Raw genomic sequence first — 20,886 nt, forward strand, 5'->3', positions numbered from 1 at the left:
GGACCCTCCTCCTGGAAAAACGTCTGCTTTCTATTTGTATTGCATTATAATCCTAATTATTGCACTTAGAAGAATAAATGATGTTTTCAAATAAATTCAGAATAACAGTGGTCATTATGGTGATCTTTGTACATGTCAAAATAAATAACTAATACAGTTAAGGGGAGCTCTATAAAAATTAAGAGATAAAATATCAAACACTCATTAGTTAGCCTCTTTAATTAGTAAACTGTAATTAGTAAACCTCAAAACAAAAGGCTGAATCCAAGATCATGGCTCTCAGTTTGACTCTCTTACCTTCTGAGATACCGTGTATCTCTTTCAGTTTTATCTTCACTGCTCACTTCACCCCTTCAATCCCTCTGCTCCTTCCCCTGACCCCCTAAATGATTTCTGCAGGACTTTTTGCAGAAAGGGACTAGCCACGTTGCCCCAAACAACATCAAATTGCTAAACCGGAAGACTCTATAGAAGCTGAATTTAAACCCTGGTCTAGAGTTGAGTTTCAGGGAATTTCTTTAACCCAAAAAGACAGAAATTTGCTGCATAATTTAGGATTTTGTTAGATACTTACTGACCTGAATTATCAGTCCTGTTCGAACTAGTTCACTTAACTGTTAGTCCCTCAGATGGGAAAAAAAAAATGGTTAAGAGCAGTAGGGTAAAAAATGACCAGGAGAACACTTAAACAACCCAGCTCTTCAAAATAATCATAATAATAATAAATTAAAACATTTTAATAGTCTTTAGAAGGCAAGAAAAATAGACAAAACACCACGTAAGCCATTTCAGAAGACTTTCTCTTAGAGATTAATTGGCCAAAGATTCAAAGTTGTAAACAAAATAAAGATCATAGGAAATGTTATAAATAGACTTCAGGAATTTTCAAACAATCTTCTGGGTATTTAGCTAAAGTAAAGGGAACCTTGTCTTCTCTTTTTTAAATGAGCTCAAACATAAAATACAGGAATCAGAAGAAAAACACTTGAATGAAAAATCGTCAATTTAAAAATCTCCAATACATAGGTGACTTTTCAGAGGGGCTTGAATACTTTAACAGAGTAGAAATCAAAACAAATTTGTGGCCCTCCAGATAAAAAAAGACCAAAATACCCTCTATTCTCTAGGAATCAGGAACCTACCCATAGCGACACCTATAGACATAGCAAGCAAAAAATCCACTTGAAGAACCAATGTCCTTTATGGGCTAAAAATACCTATAATGCGTTGTACTCTAAAGAGACTGAAGGGACGCCTGGGTGGTTCAGTTGGTTAAGCGTCTGCCTTCGCCTCGGGGTCATGATCCCAGGGTGTTGGAATCAAGTTCTGCATCCGGCTTCTTGCTCAGCAGGGAGCCTGCTTCTCCCTCTGCCTGCTGCTCCCCCTGGTTTGCTCTCTCTCTCTCTGACAAATAAATAAAATAAAATCTTTAAAAAAAGAGAGACTGAAGAATCTCTTTGAGCAAAAATCACCAAGGACATAAGCAGAAAAGTTGGAGAAAAATCTAAAGGAGTCCAGATTAATACCTTCCAAATTAAATACATCTTTTTTTACATATATTAAAAAATTAGGCCAGAACAGGTATTAAATTACAACATGCACACATCAGTGACTCATTGCCTTTTGCAGCCTATCCCCTGAGCCAGTAGCCAAGGCTTATCCTCTTGCCTCAGAGCAGTTCAGCCTTGTCCAACTACTTGAAGCATCTTCAGACTCTGTACTAGGATCACCTTTAAATCTGATGGTACCATATACAATCACTATTGCTAACCGAAAACATCTAACGTTTTTCTGTTAGTCTTAACTAATGAAATATGTTATTTTATTCTTTCTGTATCACCACCCAGCAACTAATACTTTTTTTTTTAGACTTTTTTTAATTTGACAGAGAGACACAGCGAGAGAGGGAACACAAGCAGGGGGAGTGGGAGAGGGAGAAGCAGGCTTCCCACGGAGCAGGGAGCCCAATGCGGGGCTTGATCCCAGGACCCTGGGATCATGACCTGAGCTGAAGGCAGATGCTTAACAACTGAGACACCCAGGTACCCCCCTTTCTTTTTTAAGTAGGCCCCACACCCAGTGGGGAGTGCAATGCCGGGCTTGAACTTACAACCCTGAGATCAAGACCTGAGCTGAGCTAAGAGTCAGATGCTTAATCAATTGAGCCACCCAGGTGTCCCTAACAACTAATACTTCCAATTCAGGAACTACTACATTTACCCACTGAAAGAGAATTTCATGATTGTGTTTCTGCAGTTCAAGAAGGGGCCATGCCCAGTACAAATATTTTGGGGACTCTCACACCAATTTATGACTTAATACTGTTTATGGATCTTATCTTAAAAACGTAAAGAGGTAATACTAGGATGGATATGTAATAGCTATACCAGATCTTGAACCTAGGTCTTTCAATTTCAAGTCCAATGGATTTACTTATATGCAAACTATATACAATCCCAAAGAGGTATATGACAGCATAATTAGCAAACATTAATTGAACATCTGCTGTATGAACTTAGGTGTACTAGACTAAAAAAAGCAAACTACAAAGCTCCTGCTCTTAAGGTATTTATAATTTAGTGAGATGGGATGTGCACATTCAAATCTGAGACTGCAAGATATAGCTGAGTAAGTGCCTAGGATTAGGGGTAGGAAGAGAAGCGCTGAAGAGTGCTGGAGTGCCGGGGTGTTGAACCTGTAGCCTACCTATGAACGTAGGTTGATGAGCAGCTCTGCAATTTCAAGAGATTACGTGACCAGGGACAAGCTTCTCAACTACTCTGTGCCTTAATGTTTCCTCATCAGTTAAAAAAGAGAAAGAGTAAAGAAGGAACATTAGTATTTATTTTTATATAACTATAGTGTCATTTGAATAATGTAAGAAACATACTTATCACAGTGCCTGGCACAAATAAATGCTCAATAAATTATTCTTGTTATACAAGTCTTCTAGACATTTCAGGTACCTAAATGTGGACACTGGGAGAATCCTGCTGTATACCACTGATCTGCTTCTACGTGGCCAGATGCATATTTATTCTGATTCGTGCCGCTTTCAGATCACGCAAATGACTCTCTGGACAGAACACGGGATAAGACAGCTTTCTCACACACTGTCCTTTTTCTCAGCCCTACCGTCGTAACCTTTCCTTTAACTTACAGCCCAACCGGGCAAACAACAGCCTTTCATTTTCTCAGTGAAGTCATGTATTTCTCTGGTATGACTTGGCAGTTACAGTCAGCAGAGATCTTTAACCAAGAATATTTTACTTTAAAGTGGTTGAAATCACTATCAAAGAATTTATTCTGTAGATGAACATTTTTTAAACATAGGAATAAAGGGTCCTTAAATATAATTAAGTAAACCAGAGTTTACTTAAACCAGAGTAAAATAATTCCCAATTTTCCATATATAGGCCCAATCTGAATGAGAAATTGTGAGAAACAGGTTTATCCTAATACAACAATATATTATATGCCTCTTCTATTGTTATTTTCCACCAATCTTCAGTTTAACCATAACACTGGCATGCTCACTAATAATTACATCTCCACGAAAAGAAACATGAAAAGTTGAGTTTCATCTTATCTCACAAAGAGGATTCAGATCTTTTTCCCCCCAGCTTCACTGAAATATAATTGACATACCACATTGTGTATGTTTAAGTTCTACACCATGATGATGTGACACACATATACATTGTGAAATGGTTACCACAGTAAGGTTAGCTAACATATCCATCACCTCACATACTTATCATTTGTGTGTGTGGGTGTGGGTGTAGTGAGTCAAATCTATTTCTAAGGCCTAGGGTGTTGGAGGGCCTTTAAGCATATGAAAATAGTTCATAAAAATGCTATGGGAGAAAACTGGGATGGATTAATTAATCCAGAAGGTGAAGTACTTAACACTAAGGAGGTGAAAGAGCAGAGAAGAAATGTAAGTATACCTAAAATATGTGTTGAGGAATGAAATAAATCTTCTAAGAAAAGAGAATTAAAGTTTGTGCGCAGGAAGGTTTTTTTAGGGTTTAATCCTTCTTGTCTTCCTATTACAGGTAAAACTTGTTACTAAGCACTTGTACATACAAATGTACATAGACACAGCATCCCATTTCTCTGTTACCAGAAGCTCCCCTCCCATAGATGCCCTCTGCCAGGGTGTGCCCAGTGGCTAATTCAGTCCTCAAATGTTACGTCTTGTTCTGGGTTCCACTTCCCGAGTGTGCTAAATACAGGCTCACAAGGAGCAGTTGTTAAAGTTTGAGGAATTTCACAAGTCAGTTGACATCACGGTTGCAGCTTGAAATCAGCCATGGTAAATGTATTTGTACCTCAGAAATCACTTAATGCTTTCAATCAGGACCACCTCCTCCCTCCTCGCCAGCCAGCTGTAAACATTTATCAGCACACCACTGGCTAAACTTTACACTTCAGTACTGCTTTTAAACTGAATTCACTTCCCTTTTAGTTCTCTTCTTAAAAAGTTTTTAGTAATACAACAGATAATTTGTTTGCTTGATATAAATTGGCTTTGATATAAGAATCAAATTAATCTGTTAATTTAGCTATTCACTTGACTAACTGCCCTCCCTTTTCCTGCCTGTGATAGATCTTGTTCATTATTTACAATTTCACTGTTTCAGAGGTAAGAATTCTTCTATTTTAAATTTGTTAAATTTAGTTTCGAGTACAAATAATTATTTTTTAAATTTCATTACCTCTCATCTTAGTCTCTCAGGCAATGTTTAAAATTTCTTCTCCACACTTTTATCCAAGTAAATAAAGCTGTTGTCTTCTGAGACAGAGGAAGAGGTTAGAAGTGATGACCTCTCAAAACAGCTTGTGAACTAACTGAACTTTGATTTAAAAGTTATTTTATATTTGAACTTTTTCTCTTGAGACTTTTTCAATTTAAATGTGAGTTATTCTGTAGGCGGTAAGCTCATTAACATAGCTCTTAACGATGTTTTTAAAAAATGTGAATTAGGGCACCTGGGTGGCTCAGTCGGTTAAGCGTCCTGGGATCGAGCCCTACATCGGGCTCCCTGCTCAGTGGAGAGTCTGCTTCTCCCTCTGCACCCTACCCCACCCCCACCCCCTGCTCCTGCACACTCGCTTGATATCTCTCACAAAAATAAATAAATAAAACCTTAAAAAAAAGGTAAAATAAAAAATGTGAATTATTTGCTGATATCTTAAACATTCTGAGATCTGACTACATTAGCATATTACCTTTTCATTTCATGATGTGTAGTATTTTTTGTTTTGAATTTGGTTGCATTTTAAATATTAGTATATATCTTTGGAAGCCCCTTTTGTTACTTAATGACATTCTCATTCCAATTTCAGATAATTTGATTTACAGGTGCCAACTTGTTTAGGAGTCACTGTTGACTCATTCAGTCAAAACTTTTTTCAGGACACCTGGGTGGCTCAGTTGGTTAGGCGGCTGCCTTCGGCTCAGGTCATGATCCTGGGGTCCTGGGATTGAGCCCCGCATTGGGCTCCTTGCTATGTGGGGAGCCTGCTTCTCCCTCTGCCTACTGTTCCTCCTGCTTGGGCTCTCTCTCTCTGACAAATAAATAAATAAAATAAAATAAAAACAAAAACTTTTTCTGACATTTCTAAATGCTACCAGTTTGCCAACAAATGATAATCTCTTAAAGTTTTTGTCTATTGTTTGTTCTCAATTCATTATTATTATTTTACCAAAAGCAGTACCTCTCCCTGTGTCTCCCTCCCTCCCTTTCTTTTTCTTTCTTTCTTTTCTTTCTTCTTTCTCCCTTTCTTTCTTTCCTTCCTTCCTTCCTTCCTTTCTTTCTTTCTTTCATCTACCTATCTATCTATCTAATCAAAGCATGGGTTAGTCTCTTTTCTTCTGGCAAAGTGTAAGAAGCAGTAACATTTGCTGGTAAGACTTAAAAATCCTTTCCAGAATTTACAATGGAGTTCCCAGTCAGCCAATGGATCTGGAGAGTAACAAGTTCAGAGAAGAGAAAAATCAAAGCTGATAGCCCAATTACTATATAATACTCCAACTATCAACCTGACAAATTATTGTTTTTTAAAGGTGACAGTCTAGGGGTGCCTGGGTGGCTCAGTCGTTAAGCATCTGCCTTCAGCTCAGGTCATGATCCCAGGGTCCTGGAATCAAGCCCCATATTGGGCTCCCTGCTCAGTGGAGACCCTGCTTCTCCCTCTCCCTCTGCTGCTCCTCCTGCTTGTACTCTCTCTCTCTGTCAAATAAATAAATAAAAACTTAAAAAAAATAAAGGTAACAGGGTCTAGTAGGTATTGTAAACCAAAGAGAAGATTGTAAGCAGGGACTGGTTTTATTCTACCTGGACTCCTCTCCCCACCCCCTTCCCTAGACCTCAGGGAAAGATCCACACTCCTTCTTCACTCAAAGGACATACCATCGTCTCTCCCTGCAAAGGCCCTTTTCTTGCTTTATCCTATTTTTCCCAGATCCCCACTCCCATTCAACTGTCTGCTCTCAATCATACTCACTCTAATATGTATTATTTTTGTGTATATAGAGCATTTTAAGAAATCATAAATTACTGTGTTCTAAATCTCAAACTTTTTTCCTACTCAATTCAGTACACTCTATTCATCCTACTCTGTAGATTATGGGTTCATTGCCTTTAGATTTTGCAAAATATTCCAGAATGTGCTTCTCACCATATTTATGTACCCATTCGTCTAGTGATGGACACCTCTGCTGCCTCCTACTTCCTGCTACTACTACTCTATCAATGCTACAGTGAATATCCTTACACATTTTCCCTGCTTCACAGAATCGCTGCTCCAATCTGCACTTTCACCAACAGGCCTGAGTGTTCCCCCTTACCCAAATCCTAGCTATCATTTGGTATTGTATTATACCCTTGTTGAACTTTTTGCCTATGAGTATAAAATGGTATCTTGTTGTTTTAATTTTTATCTGATTATCAGTGAGACTTGACATCCTTTCAAAAATGTGTTAGCCATTCAGGTTTCCTTTCTGTGAATTGTCTATATGTCCTTTGCCTATTTTTTCTTTATTCAGTTTAACATTTTTAAATGGTTTTGTTTTGCTTTTAAGACTTTATTTTCCTACTGCAGTTTTAGATTTACAATAAAATTGAAAGGAAGGTACAGAGATCTGCCATATACCACCTGCCCCTACACATGCATAGCCTCCCCCATTCTTAACATCACTTACCAGAATGGTTATAAGACACAGCAAAAGCTAGATGAGTACCAGAGATAGGATATTGGGTGGGGGCAAGTTTTTTGGAGGCCTTTCTTTCTTTCCTTTTCCTCCCTCCCTTTCTTTTTTTCTTTCTCTTTCTCTCTCTCTCTCCCCCTTTCTTTCTTTTATTCATTCATTCATTCATTCTTGGTTTTATTTAGTCTAAGACTTAGCTTCAGCCCCTCTGATAAGCCTAGGCTGAGGCTGTCATGCTTCAGGTAAGCAGTCGTTGGTGTTTAAATCTGTACCTCCTCCAGGTTTTCAAGGCTCTTTGACTTAATTATAATCTCCTGGTTCTTGATATATAAAGAGGGCTGAGGCAGAGGAGCATTAATGGGCCAAATAATCACTTATACCACTCAATACAAGCTCAGATATTGCCCTGACATTATCCTGCTGTTCCAAGCAGAGGCTGAGCTGGTTGCTATTCTGATACCTAGTGCAATGAAGCAAGTGATGGTTCACACAGGTCAATGTGTAAGAAAGAAAAAAGTGGGGTGCCTGGCTGGCTCAGTTGGAAGAGCATGGGATTCTTTTGGGGTCTTGAGTTTGGACCCCACATGGGTCCAAACTATATTTATTTCTTTAAATAAATAAAATGAGAGAAAGAAAGAAAGAAAGAGGGAAAGAGAGAAAGAGAAAGAGAAAGAAAGAAAACACCTCCAAAAAACTTGCCCCAACCCAATATCCTGTCTCTGGTACTCATTTAGCTTTTGCTGTGTCTTGTAACTCCCATTTTCCCAGGAATCTTGTTTGTTTTTAACTTTTATGTTTGACAAATTCATCAAAATTTTTTTTTTTTTTTAGTTTTTGTGACATCTCTAGGGTTGGATTCAAGGGAGAAAAGATGATATTCTTGTAGGAACCAAAATAATCTAATTCATCTTTTCATTTTCCCAGTTTGCTAAATGTTTATTTCCCTATTTTAATCTCCTACTTGCATCAAATAGCATTAACAAAGTTATCAAAGAACTTCTTGAGTGAAATAAAAAAGGAAGAAATGTGACTCTCTCAATTAATTAATATACCTGGTTATATTATACTCTTCAGAAAAATTTAGTAAGAATTTACCATCATTTTACCCTCCACTCACCTGAAATGGTTTCAGGAATATTTCCTCCATTGCCAGTCTGCCATACTCAGTGAAAAGCTAGATGGAAAATCACACACACACACACACACACACCACAGAGAAAAACTTCAGTATCAGCAAAGTTCTACGTCTGTGCTTTCTTCCATTCTTTTTTTTCCTCGCCAAGACATAATACTATAGTATTAAGGTTACAATAATCATTTTAAGGAACTAAGTCTTAGATAAAGCAGAACTACAGTAATTTTTTAAATTTATTTTTTTATTTAAATTCAATTAATTAACATGTAATGTGTTATTCGTTTCAGAGGTAGAGGTGATTCATAGTCTTATATAACACCCAGTGCTCATTACATCATGTACTCTCCCCTTATCCCCCCCAACCCCCTCCCCTCCAGCAGAACTACGGTAATTTTTAAATAAAAGTTAAGGACATAAAGTACATGTTAAAAATAAAGTTTCTACTTCAGGCTAATACCTTTATATCAAGAATGTAGGGCAGTTTTTTGTAGGGAAGATGGGGGATAACATGGTAAATAAACTTTCAAAGCAGAATTCGCACAGATCAGACCAGAGAGCCATGAACTATGCTGGACATATTTACAAAAGTTGTTGCCTGAGGAAATTTAACGGCACAGTGGACTGAATTACTAACAAAGGCATAAAGGCATCTGGCTTAAAAATACAATCCGATATACCACCTTCTCTTCTTTCTAATTGCTCCCAATTGAGAGGAACCATATCAGTTTTTGTGTTGCCATAAATGTAAGGTTTTAGAGAACAAAGACCTGAGCGGGTGACTGTGATTAGGCCTCTGAGGAGCGTTTCATCCAGCCCAGGCCAGTGGGTTTCCCCAGCTGTACACAGGAAATGCCACTTCATCCATAAGACTAATAAGCCACAGCAGCTTCTCAGAGCTGGGGCAGAAGTGACACAGAGGATTCCCACCTCTTGCCCCTTTAGGATAGCTCCCACAGCACCACCTTGCCTCTCTTGCAGAAGCATCTAGGAAGCCAAGGGTAATTCCTAGGCATCTGATTAGAGTGAGTCAATGAAAGTCTGGAATATCATGTCTAAAAGGCAGCTGGTCGAGGGATTACACACTCATGTTAGAATCATCTACTAACATAATTGGAATTCACAATCTCTTCTGAGGAGGCTGAGGTGTTGTCATTTACAGGAAAAACTTTAAATGGTCTCAGAAAAAGATTACTTACTCAATATCAAAGTCCAAAATCAGCCTTCTTAAGAAATCCCTAGGCTGGTATTCAACAGTGCCATACCATTAGCTTGGAAAATAATTGGCTAGGTTATGACACAGGCCTGAAGAAGTAAATCGTACTTATTATAAGAAACAATTATTCAGTGTATTGCCTATTTGTCATAAATGCCGTGTGATGTACTAGAAATATATTTGGGAATAATGCTGGATGTGAACTCCAAATGCTATTTCCAACATCACAGGTTACCCTGCTTTATTATCCTTTGTTGTCTGGTAAATTTGTACATGGCTCTTATTGCCAAGATAGATTATATATTTAAAGCAAAATTTTCTGTAAAATATGCAGAAGGAAACTATCAGAGAAACACCAGGTTTTGCTATGTAACCAAAATAACATGCATTGAAAGACAGCAGAGAGTGTTACAGAGATGTGAACTAGCTTAAGGAAATATCTAATCTTTTACTTATTTGAGATTTAAGTGCTGCTTGGAGACTGGAAGGAGCACTGAGCCCAGGAGATACCCAGATTTTTACCCAGGTTTTTAAAACGTATTATTAAAGTATAGCTGACATACAGAGTTTTATTAGTTTCAGGTGTACAACACAGTGACTCGATAACTCAATACATCATGCTGTGCTCACCACGATAAGTGTAATCACCATCTGTCACCATACAACATTATTACAATATTAATGACTATATTCCCTATGCTGTACTTTTCACCTCCTTGAGCTATTTATTTTATAACTAGATCAACTTTACATTTTGGGTCATTTTTAAACCAAAGATTCTTTTCTCTACCCTGGTTGCTGGTTCACTTGCCCTAATCTGCCATATATATTCACATATTTAGGGCCAATAGCAAGCAGCTTTAGAGTAACAAAGAAATTTGAAAACTGAATTAGAAAGAACATAACTGTACAGGCTGAAACAAGAAACCTGGAAATAGGACAACCTCTATTTGATTATGTTTCTAAATCTTTCTGAATTAAGTTTTCCAACTAGAAGAAGGCACAACAAAACCTATACATCCTCAAAAGATGACCAGATATGTAAAAAAAGAGTATACATATTGTTACCTGGAGGTGCTGAAGATCATCTTCCTGGACATTCTGGGATAAGTTATATACCTTGATTAAGAAATGAAGTTAAAATGAGAAAATAATTAGCATCCGCTGAAGCACTTACTTGTCATTTTTTATTTTTGTAAAATCAATGTTCACAAAATCAAACTCTCTTAAGTGTATTCTTAAACAATGGTATTTATAAGACCTTGAGAGAATAGTAAAGAAAGCTTGAAAAACAACAGACAACATACAATGATCACAAAATTGGTTCAGAAATACCACAGCCACCTGCTCTGGAGACAGAATATTAAAATTATTTTTGAAACTAACTAAACAATTAGTCAATAAAGTAATCATTCTTACAAGCATACCAAAATAATAGCAATCTAGATCTGAATAACCCATACATAAAATTGTGTCTTAAAAAATTATGTTGACCTTTTTACAATTGATTAATTTAGTTAAGGCTATAGATAGTTCTATCACATTGAAGTTAGGTTCCAAATACCAGGCTCACATCTTTATACATATGCATTAATGCTCCATGAACAGATCACAGCACTAAGATGACATTCTTTTTTTTTTTTTTTGAGGGGTAACTTCAAAAAAAAGTCAAGGATGCTTATATGTTTATGTATTGACACAAAGAACATACTTCGTGTACTTATTTAAATAACAGATTATTTCCCAGATAATAAAAAGTCATTACTAGGGGCTTAGATTTTTCAGTGAAAATATTCAATGTCTTCACATAAAATATAAATAATAAATATTAAAAGGCAAAGTCGATCTTGTTTTAATTGGCTTGCTTATACTGCTGATTTTGAAGAAATTAATTTTAAGTCAGTATTTGAAAGGCTCATTCATCTAAAAAGTCTATTTTTAAAGAGCTAGTCAAACACAGGTTATGATCATGACTTTCATTTTAAAGCTTTTTGTAAAAAACATTCAGTCTTCCTTCTGTCCACCCTCTCATTGTCCTAACCACACATGATGCCCTGGTTGCTGGTTCACTTGCTTCATTCTCTGCTCACCTATAATTCCAGCCTTGACTTATTTATCCCAACCACTTTGCCTTCCCTACCTTTTAAACTATCTTGCCTCTCTTTAACCATCTGTTTCTTGGCCACTATTTCTTCTTGCTCTTTCTAATGAATAGAAAATATCTAAAAACTGTCTAAAATCTTTCATGCTATATGTTCTATGACTATAGTACAACTCTCCAAAGACTTTCAGGACAATTTGTAAAGCCTATGATAACTTCAAAAACAATACTTAAAAAAGACAAGAAAGAAGAAAGGACAGGAGGATAAAAATTTTTTTAAAAGATTTGATTTATTTATTTATTTATTTATTTAGAGAGCACAGGAGCAGGGGGAAGGGAAGAGGGAGAGAGAGAATACCAAGCAGACCCTGCACTAAGCATAGAGCCCAACGTGGGGCTTGATCTCAGGACCCTGAGATCATGACCTGAGCCAAAATCAGGAGTAGGAGGCTCAACCGACTGAGCCACCCAGGCACCACAAAGATAAAAAAATTTTTAAGACATTTACTTTTCTAAATGTCTATTAAGTATTTTAAAAAGTTGGGAAAGCAGGGCGCCTGGGTGGCTCAGTCGTTAAGCATCTGCCTTCGGCTCAGGTAATGATCCCAGGGTCCTGGGATCGAGTCCCACATCGGGCTCCTTGCTCAGCAGGAAGCCTGCTTCTCCCTCTGCCACTCCCCCTGCTTGTGTTCCTGCTCTCACTATCTCTCTCTGTCACATAAATAAATAAAATTAAAAAAAAAAAAAGTTGGGAAAGCATCTTAAAAAAAAAAAAAAAGCCTGCCTGGGTGGCTCAGTTGGTTGAGCATCCGACTCTTGATTTTGGCTCAGGTCATGATCTCAAAGTCATGAGAATGAGCCTCGCATCAGGCTCCCTGCTCGTGGAGCCTGCTTGGGATTCTCTCTCTCCCTCTTTCTTTGCCCCTCCCCTCCTAGATACCCCTCCCACCTCACATCACACACCCTCTCACTCTTTCTTTCTGTCTCTCTAAAAAAGAAAAAAAAGCTGGGAAAACATATGTTTTTATACTTAGAAATGTTTCTACTGGCTACGTAAAAAAAAATCGCATTTATAAATCTTGTTTCAGTAAATGTAACTTATAATAGGTAGTTTCAATGTATCTATCTGCATACATCATAAGACTTAATATTATTGAGTTTATTGTAGGCTTTAAACGGAAAATATTATCAATAAGATAATACAAATTTTTCTGACTATAGACAGTTTGAAAACTGAACAGAAATTAGATAACAGTAACCAAAACAATTCTATTCTTATAGAAATTGTAAGAACTTGTATGCTAATTGAGCCAAATAACATATTTACTGTTTCTGCTGTTTGTCTTACTACCACATGTATGTAGGGACACATATATTCATAAGTTTTAGTTAAAGAAACAGCCATCAAAATGGATTTATTTTATTCCATACCTGTATTGAGCTGATCATTGTGCTAAGCGCAAATACTGTGGCTGAATCTCTCAGAGTGGACTGACTATCAAAGGTTCCCTGAGTATCCATCAATAGCACTGCAACCTACAGACAAGTAGAGTACATCATTGATACTTTATAGAACAGATGCAGTATTAGGGGTACTACAAATTGAACACCACAAGAATTTTTATGTGTGTCATGATTGCCACAGAAACTAAAAATATTAGCTGAATACTATAGTGATAATTTTCATTGGTAACCCAACATAACAGAAACAGTATTGAAACAAAGTATAGATGTTAGCTTGCTGATCTGCTGTTCTACTGTCCCTATGATTTTGCCACCTTGATCAACAGAAAGGGAAACAGCGATGCGCAATAGGATGCTACCCACTTCCCTTTTAAATTAGTTTTTAAAAGATCATTTTTGAGGATCCTGAAAAGTGGTAACTCTTGCAAGTGAAACTCAATTTTCTTTATGAAGTTTGCATCATACCTTCTTGCCATCAGGTTTATTGATAAGGAAGACATCACTCCATATTTGGATTCCTGTGGTCTCTCGTTCAGACCCACCTCTCCATGAAAAACCAGTCAATGGTTCATTGTAATCTCCAACCCAGTCAACTGATTCCTATAAATTAAGAAAGTCTGTGATATGGAACTGGCTATGTGGTATAGTTTTTTTCCACACATCAATTCTGGTTTGTATCTCTCTCCAACTATAGTCAAAAGGAAACAACATATTCATATCTACTGTATTGATACAATTACTTTATCTAAAATATTATCACAAAGCAGCACTATCTGCTACATTTTATTCTAGGTCCTGCGAATGCAAAGATATCATTCCAGGGGCGCCTGGGTGGCTCAGTCGTTAAGCGTCTGCCTTCGGCTCAGGTCATGATCCCGGGGTCCTGGGATCGAGCCCCACATCGGGCTCCCTGCTCGACGGGAAGCCTGCTTCTCCCTCTCCCACTCCCTCTGCTTGTGTCCCCTCTCTGGCTGTGTCTCTGTCAAATAAATAAATAAAATCTTTAAAAAAGAAACAAAAGATATCATTCCAGACCAGAGAAAACTCACAACCTAATAAAAAAAAAAGACATGGTAACAAACCATTATGTTGCCATGCATAACAGGCATAAACAGAAGCATAGGAAAAGAAATAACTCTTGGTCAGGTAAGACTGAATAGGAGAGGTGGTGTTTGTGCTAAAATCTGAAGGATGTTTGGGAATTTTCCAGGAAAGCAAACTTGGGGAGGGCATTCTAGAAGCAAAGAAATATAGATAACAGAGAGGATATTATGTCAGGATATACACAATAGTAATACATACAAACACTTTGGTCTTGGGGGAGGAGGGAGTGAAGAGCAAGAGGAGAGGCACCTAGTAGTGTTGCAGAAAAACAGAAACGTAAGAAATCTGTTACACTTTAATCTGGCAAGGGCTATTTAACATAAGCAACATGACAAGTGTTACTGAGCATTTAATTTTAATGTTTATCTCACAGTTAAAACTATGAATATGCCTAAAATTGTATAATCCCAAAGAACGGAAACTAATTTTGTTCACTTAATTTCCCCACCCATGTTAAGTAGCATACTAATGGGGATATGCTAGGAACAGAGAATGGCAAGAGTTCTGTTTGGTTTTAAAGCCTAAAGTATTTTGGTAGTTCTATCCTTTATTTGTTTGAACTGAAGCTAGACACAGAAGATATTAAAGTTAAATGTACAAAACTATTCAAAAATACCCTAACTATAAAAGATCAATCCCAAATGGATAATTACGGTATAAACATAACACAGTAGTGTGTCCATTTGGCCTCCACATCCATACTTGCAACAGAATTGCTATGGGTAAAAGGGTAGGAAAAAAAAAATACTGGTATGTTCTCCATTCCCAACCTTCTGTTCCTCGACGGTTATCCTTCTGCTTTTGGTTTATCCTAAGTCCCTTAAAGTCTCATTTCTGTGCCACACTGTTGTCTCAAATGTTATGACACTGTTGGTTGCTTCTGTGGGTGGGGTAAGATGAGAATCAAGTGGGAAAAGATAAGAGAGAACTTTCTGGGGTAACAGCAAGATATACTTGATAGAACTTGGGCCCATGTAGGCATATGCATTTTCAAAAAATAATAATAATAAGCAAATGTACACTTAAGATTTGTGCATGTAACTGTAATGTAAATTTTAAAACAGAAAACAACTAAGTACTGAAATATATGATAATGATATAGGTATAAATATTTATGAGGAAGTATGCCAATGTCAGCAATTTACTTTGAAATGAATAAAAAAATTAGATGCAGTGGTGGGTGTAAAGAGGGAAGAATAGCTGGAGACACATGTGATAAAGCAAGAATATTAATGTTAATGGTAAAATCTAGGTAGTTAGGTCTTCACTGTAAAATTCTTTTAACTTTGCTGCATGCTTGAACTTTGCCATAATAAATGTTGGGGAGAAAATTATTATAATAAAAAAGTTACAATAAAAGTTATTTGACACATTTTAAACACTCTAACATAAAGTTTATAATCATATCACTATGCTGTGTCTCTTTCTAAAGAATAAAAAAATAAGTTATATTCTAAGGGAAATGTGGCAAAGTGGCCTCCGACAAAAGTGGCCTTATGGAGTTTGGTGCCCAAAGCACTGAAGTTGGAATGGCTCTATACCACAGTGTATGTAATAATGGAACTGGAAATACTGAGCACTACTAAATAAAAACACAAAGTGACAAAAGCACAGAAACAAGAAAATATTTTAAAGCACTTTTTACATACCTGGTTGTACATGTATCTCAACATGAAGTCCATCAGGAATGATTTTCCTTTTCTAAATGCTCCAGCAACAGATACAGCAACAACCTCCTTGTCCCTGACAGCCTCTGAGAGAAGGATCCGATTTAGTGCAGTTTCATCTAACTCAAAGGAATGGTCATCTTTGACGATGAGGACTTGGACTGGTCCTGCCTTTTTCACTGGCTCCTCCTCTTCTGAGCTCCATTCATATGTCTTTTCAGAAAACCCACCTGTTGAATAAAATAGCAATTTATTTAGCTAATCATCTCAAAATACCAAGAAATGTACAGGTACCTCTCAATTCTCAAATATCTGAAACAGGGGCATAATGGAATTATAAATGCTCATTTTAATGACATATATTAATGTCACTAAATGTCTCAGAAACACTTATGTCTCAGAAAGACTTATACCTCATCTTTCTGATCATGTGACCAAATCAAACAGAATTTTATTCTCAAGAAAGCCCCAAGTCAGGGCAGAGATCTGTTTGCAGAGTGAGAAAGAAAATCAAAGCTAAGGATTCTACTTTTGGAGCACAGGAATAAAATGACTTTAGTTCATACTTTCTTCATCCCCTAGAAATAAGTTTAGTTATTCACATAAAGGATACTTGCAACATTTTTTTAAAACTGAACATACATGGGAGGAAATACATACAGGGACTCAGAATCACATATTTTTGAAATTGGAATAAATTTCTACAGCACCTAATTCAGCTCCCTTCATTACATGCATGCCATCTACAAAATCCTAGGTTCTTAAATGTCTAAAATTATACCTCATAGCAATGGAATTTACAGATAATTAAATTGGATAGGGCCAGATTACAGACATCCTTCAAATCCACAGCAAAGAGGTCTAAACATAATTCAATTTTTAAAAAAGTTATTTGGTGGGAAGATCTTTATACAAAAGCTATGTGACCCTGGGAAATTACTAAATCTCTCAACTCTTCATCTGTAAAATATAAACTACTAATAGTACCTATTAATAGGGTTGTTGTAAAGATTAAGGGAGGTACCATATGTAAAGTGCTGAGATCAGTGCTTGGCACATAGTAAACTCATAAAGATTAGCTATCATCACCACCATCACCATCACTACCTTGGGATTATAGACTGAGCTAAATATTCCTAGAGAAGTTTCTGCCTATTTTCCAGAAATATGTGTGTGTGTGTGTGTGTGTGTGTGTATGTAAAGAATTATCATATATATGATAAAGGGTTAATATCCAAAATATAAAGAACTGACACAACTGAATAGCAAAAAAAACCCCAAACAATCTAATTAAAAAGTGGGCAGAGGATCTGAATAGACCTTTTTCTACAGAAAACATGCAAATGGCCAACAGACACATGAAAAGGTGCTCAATATCATTAATCATCAAAAAATGCAAATCAAAACCAAATAGATATCACCTCACATCTATTAGAATGGCTATTATCAAAAAGAGAAGAAACAAGTGCTAGTTAGGACATAGAGAAAAAGGAATCCTTGTGCACTGTTGGTGAAAACGTAAATTGGTGAAACCACTGTGGAAAACAGTATGGAAAAAATGAAAAATAAAATTACTATGTGATACAGCAATTCCACTTCTGGGTATTCATCTGAAGAAAATGAAAAGACTAACTCAAAAAGATATATGCACCCCTATGTTCATTATAGCATTATTTACAATAGCCAAGATATGGAAACAACCTAAGAACAATCTAAGTGTCCACTGCTGAATGAAGGGATAGAGAAATTAGTGTGTGTGTGGTTGTGTACGTGCATATATGCATGCGCATACACAACCACACACACACACATATACATACACAATGGACTATTACTCAGCCATAAAAAATAATGAAATCTTGCCATTCGTGACAACCATAGGTGGACCTCAAGTGCATTGTGCTAGACAAAGACTAATACCGTCTGGTCTCTTATATGTGGAATTAAAAAAACAAAAACAAAACAAGTTTATAGGTACAGAGAACAGCTGCTGGTGCCAGAATTGGGGGGCTGAGGGTGGAGAAATAGGCGAAGAGGGTCAAAAGGTAAAAACAATAATACAGACAAAGAAATCTTGTTCTCTTGTTAAGTCATTTTGAAACTGATGCTTAGTTTCTTCATATGTAAGATGGAAAAAAGTTTTCCATTTAATTGTCAGAAATGACAGTTTTGACAGAGGTCAACTTTTAGAATTAATCCTTAATATTTAAGAATGTTTAGAACCCTAGACTGTGGCATTTGTGGTATATTACAAAATAACTTCAGTGTGTCAAGTGGCACATTCTTATATCTACCGCCTTTGTAATGTCCTCCCACTTTGACTTTGGGGTCAGCCATGTGATTTGCTTTAGCAGACATGACACAGCAAAGGCTTCTTAGAAAAGCCCTTGTGTTTTTCCATTTTGCTCTTTCACTTCTGCCATCACCATGTGAATATTCCTAAACTAGTCTGCTGCAGGATGAGAGACACTTGGAGCAAAGGCAAACAGCCCAGTCCCAACCAAGCCCCACAGCAAACCAACCCCAAGCCATGTGAGGGTGCTCAGCCAAGACCAACAGTTGCCTAACAACTATTTCAACATGTGTGATCAATAAACGCCTATTGTTCTATGCCCTTGAGGTTTGTGGTTATTATGCAGCAAAACAGGCAATAAACTACTGGTACAGCCTACAACCCCTTCCTAAAAAAAAAAAAAAAAGAAGAAAGTACAGTGTAGTGGTTAAAAACACAGGCTCTGGAACCAGACTGCTGGTTAAAAACACAGGCTCTGGCACCAGACTGCTGAGATGTGAATAAAGGCTTTCCCATTTTTAAGCTGAGTAACCTTCAGCAAGTTGTTTAACCTCTCTGTGTCTACCTCATAAGGTTGTTGTGAATTAATGTATTCAAGTAACACACTTAGAACAGTGGCTGGTACATCATAAATGCTGTTAGTATTCTTATAGATTTAGGAAACAAAAGCCAAAGATGTAACCGACATCTTGCCCAAGAAAAGGATATGGAATTTCTGTATCAGGCAATCTACCATGGATGCTTTCTTGTGTTACTATTTATTTATTCCTTTTAATATTCCAGCATGGTATTCATTATTATCTGTATTTTTGACACATGAGGAAATTAAGAATTGGGTTAAGTAACTTTTCCAAGAGCAGGCCCACTAGTAAGCAATAGATCCGAGTTCACATGGTAACTGTCAACTTGAGGTTAGATCCCAGATATCTAAACTTTCATCCCAGGTCTTTCTACTATAACATTCTCTCTCTTTAGGGAAATCAAATAACTCTTGGACACCACATAAATGGGCTCATTTGCTTTGCGTCAAAAGGACAGAAAGTCAAAACATACACCAATTAATTCTTCAGATCAGATATATGACCTCGCCTCAAATCAACTCTTAATAGTATTAATTTTGAACAAAATGGGCTCTTAAATAACCTTTCATTTAAATCTTTGAAAATATATTTAAATAGACATTCTCTATTATGTTTGTAGGCATACCTTGGAGATATTGCGGATTCAGTTCCAGACCACCACCATAAAGCAAGTCATGAGTTTTTTGGTTTCCCAGGGCCTATAAAAGTTATATTTATATGACACCATAGTCTATTAAGTGTACAATAGCATTATGTCCAAAAAAAACCCAAAATATATACCTTCACTTAAAACTACTTTATTGCTAAAAAATGCTAATCAACATCTGAGCTTTCAGCAAGTTGTAATCTTTTTGCTGGAGGGTATTGCCTCAATGCTGATGGCTGCTGACTATCAGGGTGATGGGTGCTGAAGTCTGGGGTGACTGTGGCAACTCCCTAAAATAAGACAACAATGAAATTTTCTGCATTTATTGACTCTTCCTTTTGTGAATGGTTTCTCTGTAGCATGCTTGCTGTTTGACAGCATTTTACCCACATAGAACTCCTTTCAAAATTGGAGTCAATTCTCTCAAACCCTCCTGCTGCTTTACCAACTAAGTTTATGTCATGTTCTAAATCCTCTGTTGTCATTTCCACAATCTTCACAGCATCTTCATCAGGGGTCGATTCCACCTCGAGAAGGCACTTTCTTTGCTCATCTGTAAGAAGCAACTCCTCACTCATTCAAGTTTTATCCTGAGGTTGCAGCAACTCAGTCCCATCTTCAGGCTCTACTTCTAAATTCTAGTTCTCTCGCTCTTTCCACCACATCAGCAGTTACTTCCTCCACTGAAGTCTTGAACCCCTCACAGTCATCAAACTCAAAAGTTTGAAATATTGCAACAATTACTAAAATGTGACACAGGCACAAAGTGAGCAAATGCTGTTGGAAAAACAGTGTCTACAGACTTGCTCAACACACGGTTGCCACAGACCTTCAATTTGTTAAAAATGCAGTATCTGTGAAGTGCAATAAAACAAAGTGCAATAAAATGAGGTATGCCTGTATTTAACAAGAAGTTTTATAACTAGAGAAAAACAAGGCAATCATATTTCTTGGCATAATTTTAAATGGTCTTCAGATTAACTTATATATATACATACATATATATATAATTGTACCACATTGATAATTATGTCTCTCTCTATATATTGCTGTTCTTCTTTAAGACAGTACTATTGTAATATTGCAACTCTAACATATAATTTCAGCTTTTCGTTAGTGGAGACAGACATATACCAATACTTTCTGAACAATAGTACAAAGCATCTGGAGACAAGAGGACCATTGCCTATAGCCATGAATTAGAGTTGTTCTCTCAGCAAAGTTAAGAAAAATTGATTTTATATCCAAAGGATGATACCTTCCATATTGCCTTATCTCAATGCTGGAGTCAGAGAGTCTTTGTTTAAGTTCCAGCTTCACAGCTTACACATATATGAAGTTGTGGAAATGATTTAACCTCCCAATGGCTCACTATCATCTATCTGAAAAATGAGCTTAAGAAAACTACCTATATCAGAGAGGCTTTGTGACAAAGTGTTCAGTAAATGAAAACCAAAGAGCCTGAC

General features: G+C 36.8%; 1 protein-coding gene across 1 annotated transcript in view; it reads right to left on the reverse strand.

Annotated features, from left to right (window-relative positions):
- ATL1 (atlastin GTPase 1) overlaps positions 1 to 19,998 on the reverse strand; it is a 37,532-nt gene extending 17,534 nt beyond the window's left edge. Inside the window, exons 1-7 of the mRNA XM_088025164.1 lie at positions 19,807 to 19,998; positions 19,400 to 19,472; positions 15,883 to 16,130; positions 13,595 to 13,729; positions 13,097 to 13,201; positions 10,633 to 10,683; positions 8,334 to 8,390 (exon numbers count right to left, since the gene is read on the reverse strand). Coding sequence (XP_087881290.1) covers positions 8,334 to 8,390; positions 10,633 to 10,683; positions 13,097 to 13,201; positions 13,595 to 13,729; positions 15,883 to 16,130; positions 19,400 to 19,472; positions 19,807 to 19,998 — 861 coding nt within the window. The remainder of the gene's footprint in view (positions 1 to 8,333; positions 8,391 to 10,632; positions 10,684 to 13,096; positions 13,202 to 13,594; positions 13,730 to 15,882; positions 16,131 to 19,399; positions 19,473 to 19,806) is intronic.
- Positions 19,999 to 20,886: the final 888 nt, after the last annotated feature.

The sequence above is a fragment of the Eumetopias jubatus genome, unplaced genomic scaffold (assembly GCF_037043125.1).
Source record: "Eumetopias jubatus isolate StellerSeaLion01/CBP00866 unplaced genomic scaffold, mEumJub1_p1.0 scaffold_7, whole genome shotgun sequence".
Lineage (NCBI taxonomy): Eukaryota > Metazoa > Chordata > Mammalia > Carnivora > Otariidae > Eumetopias > Eumetopias jubatus.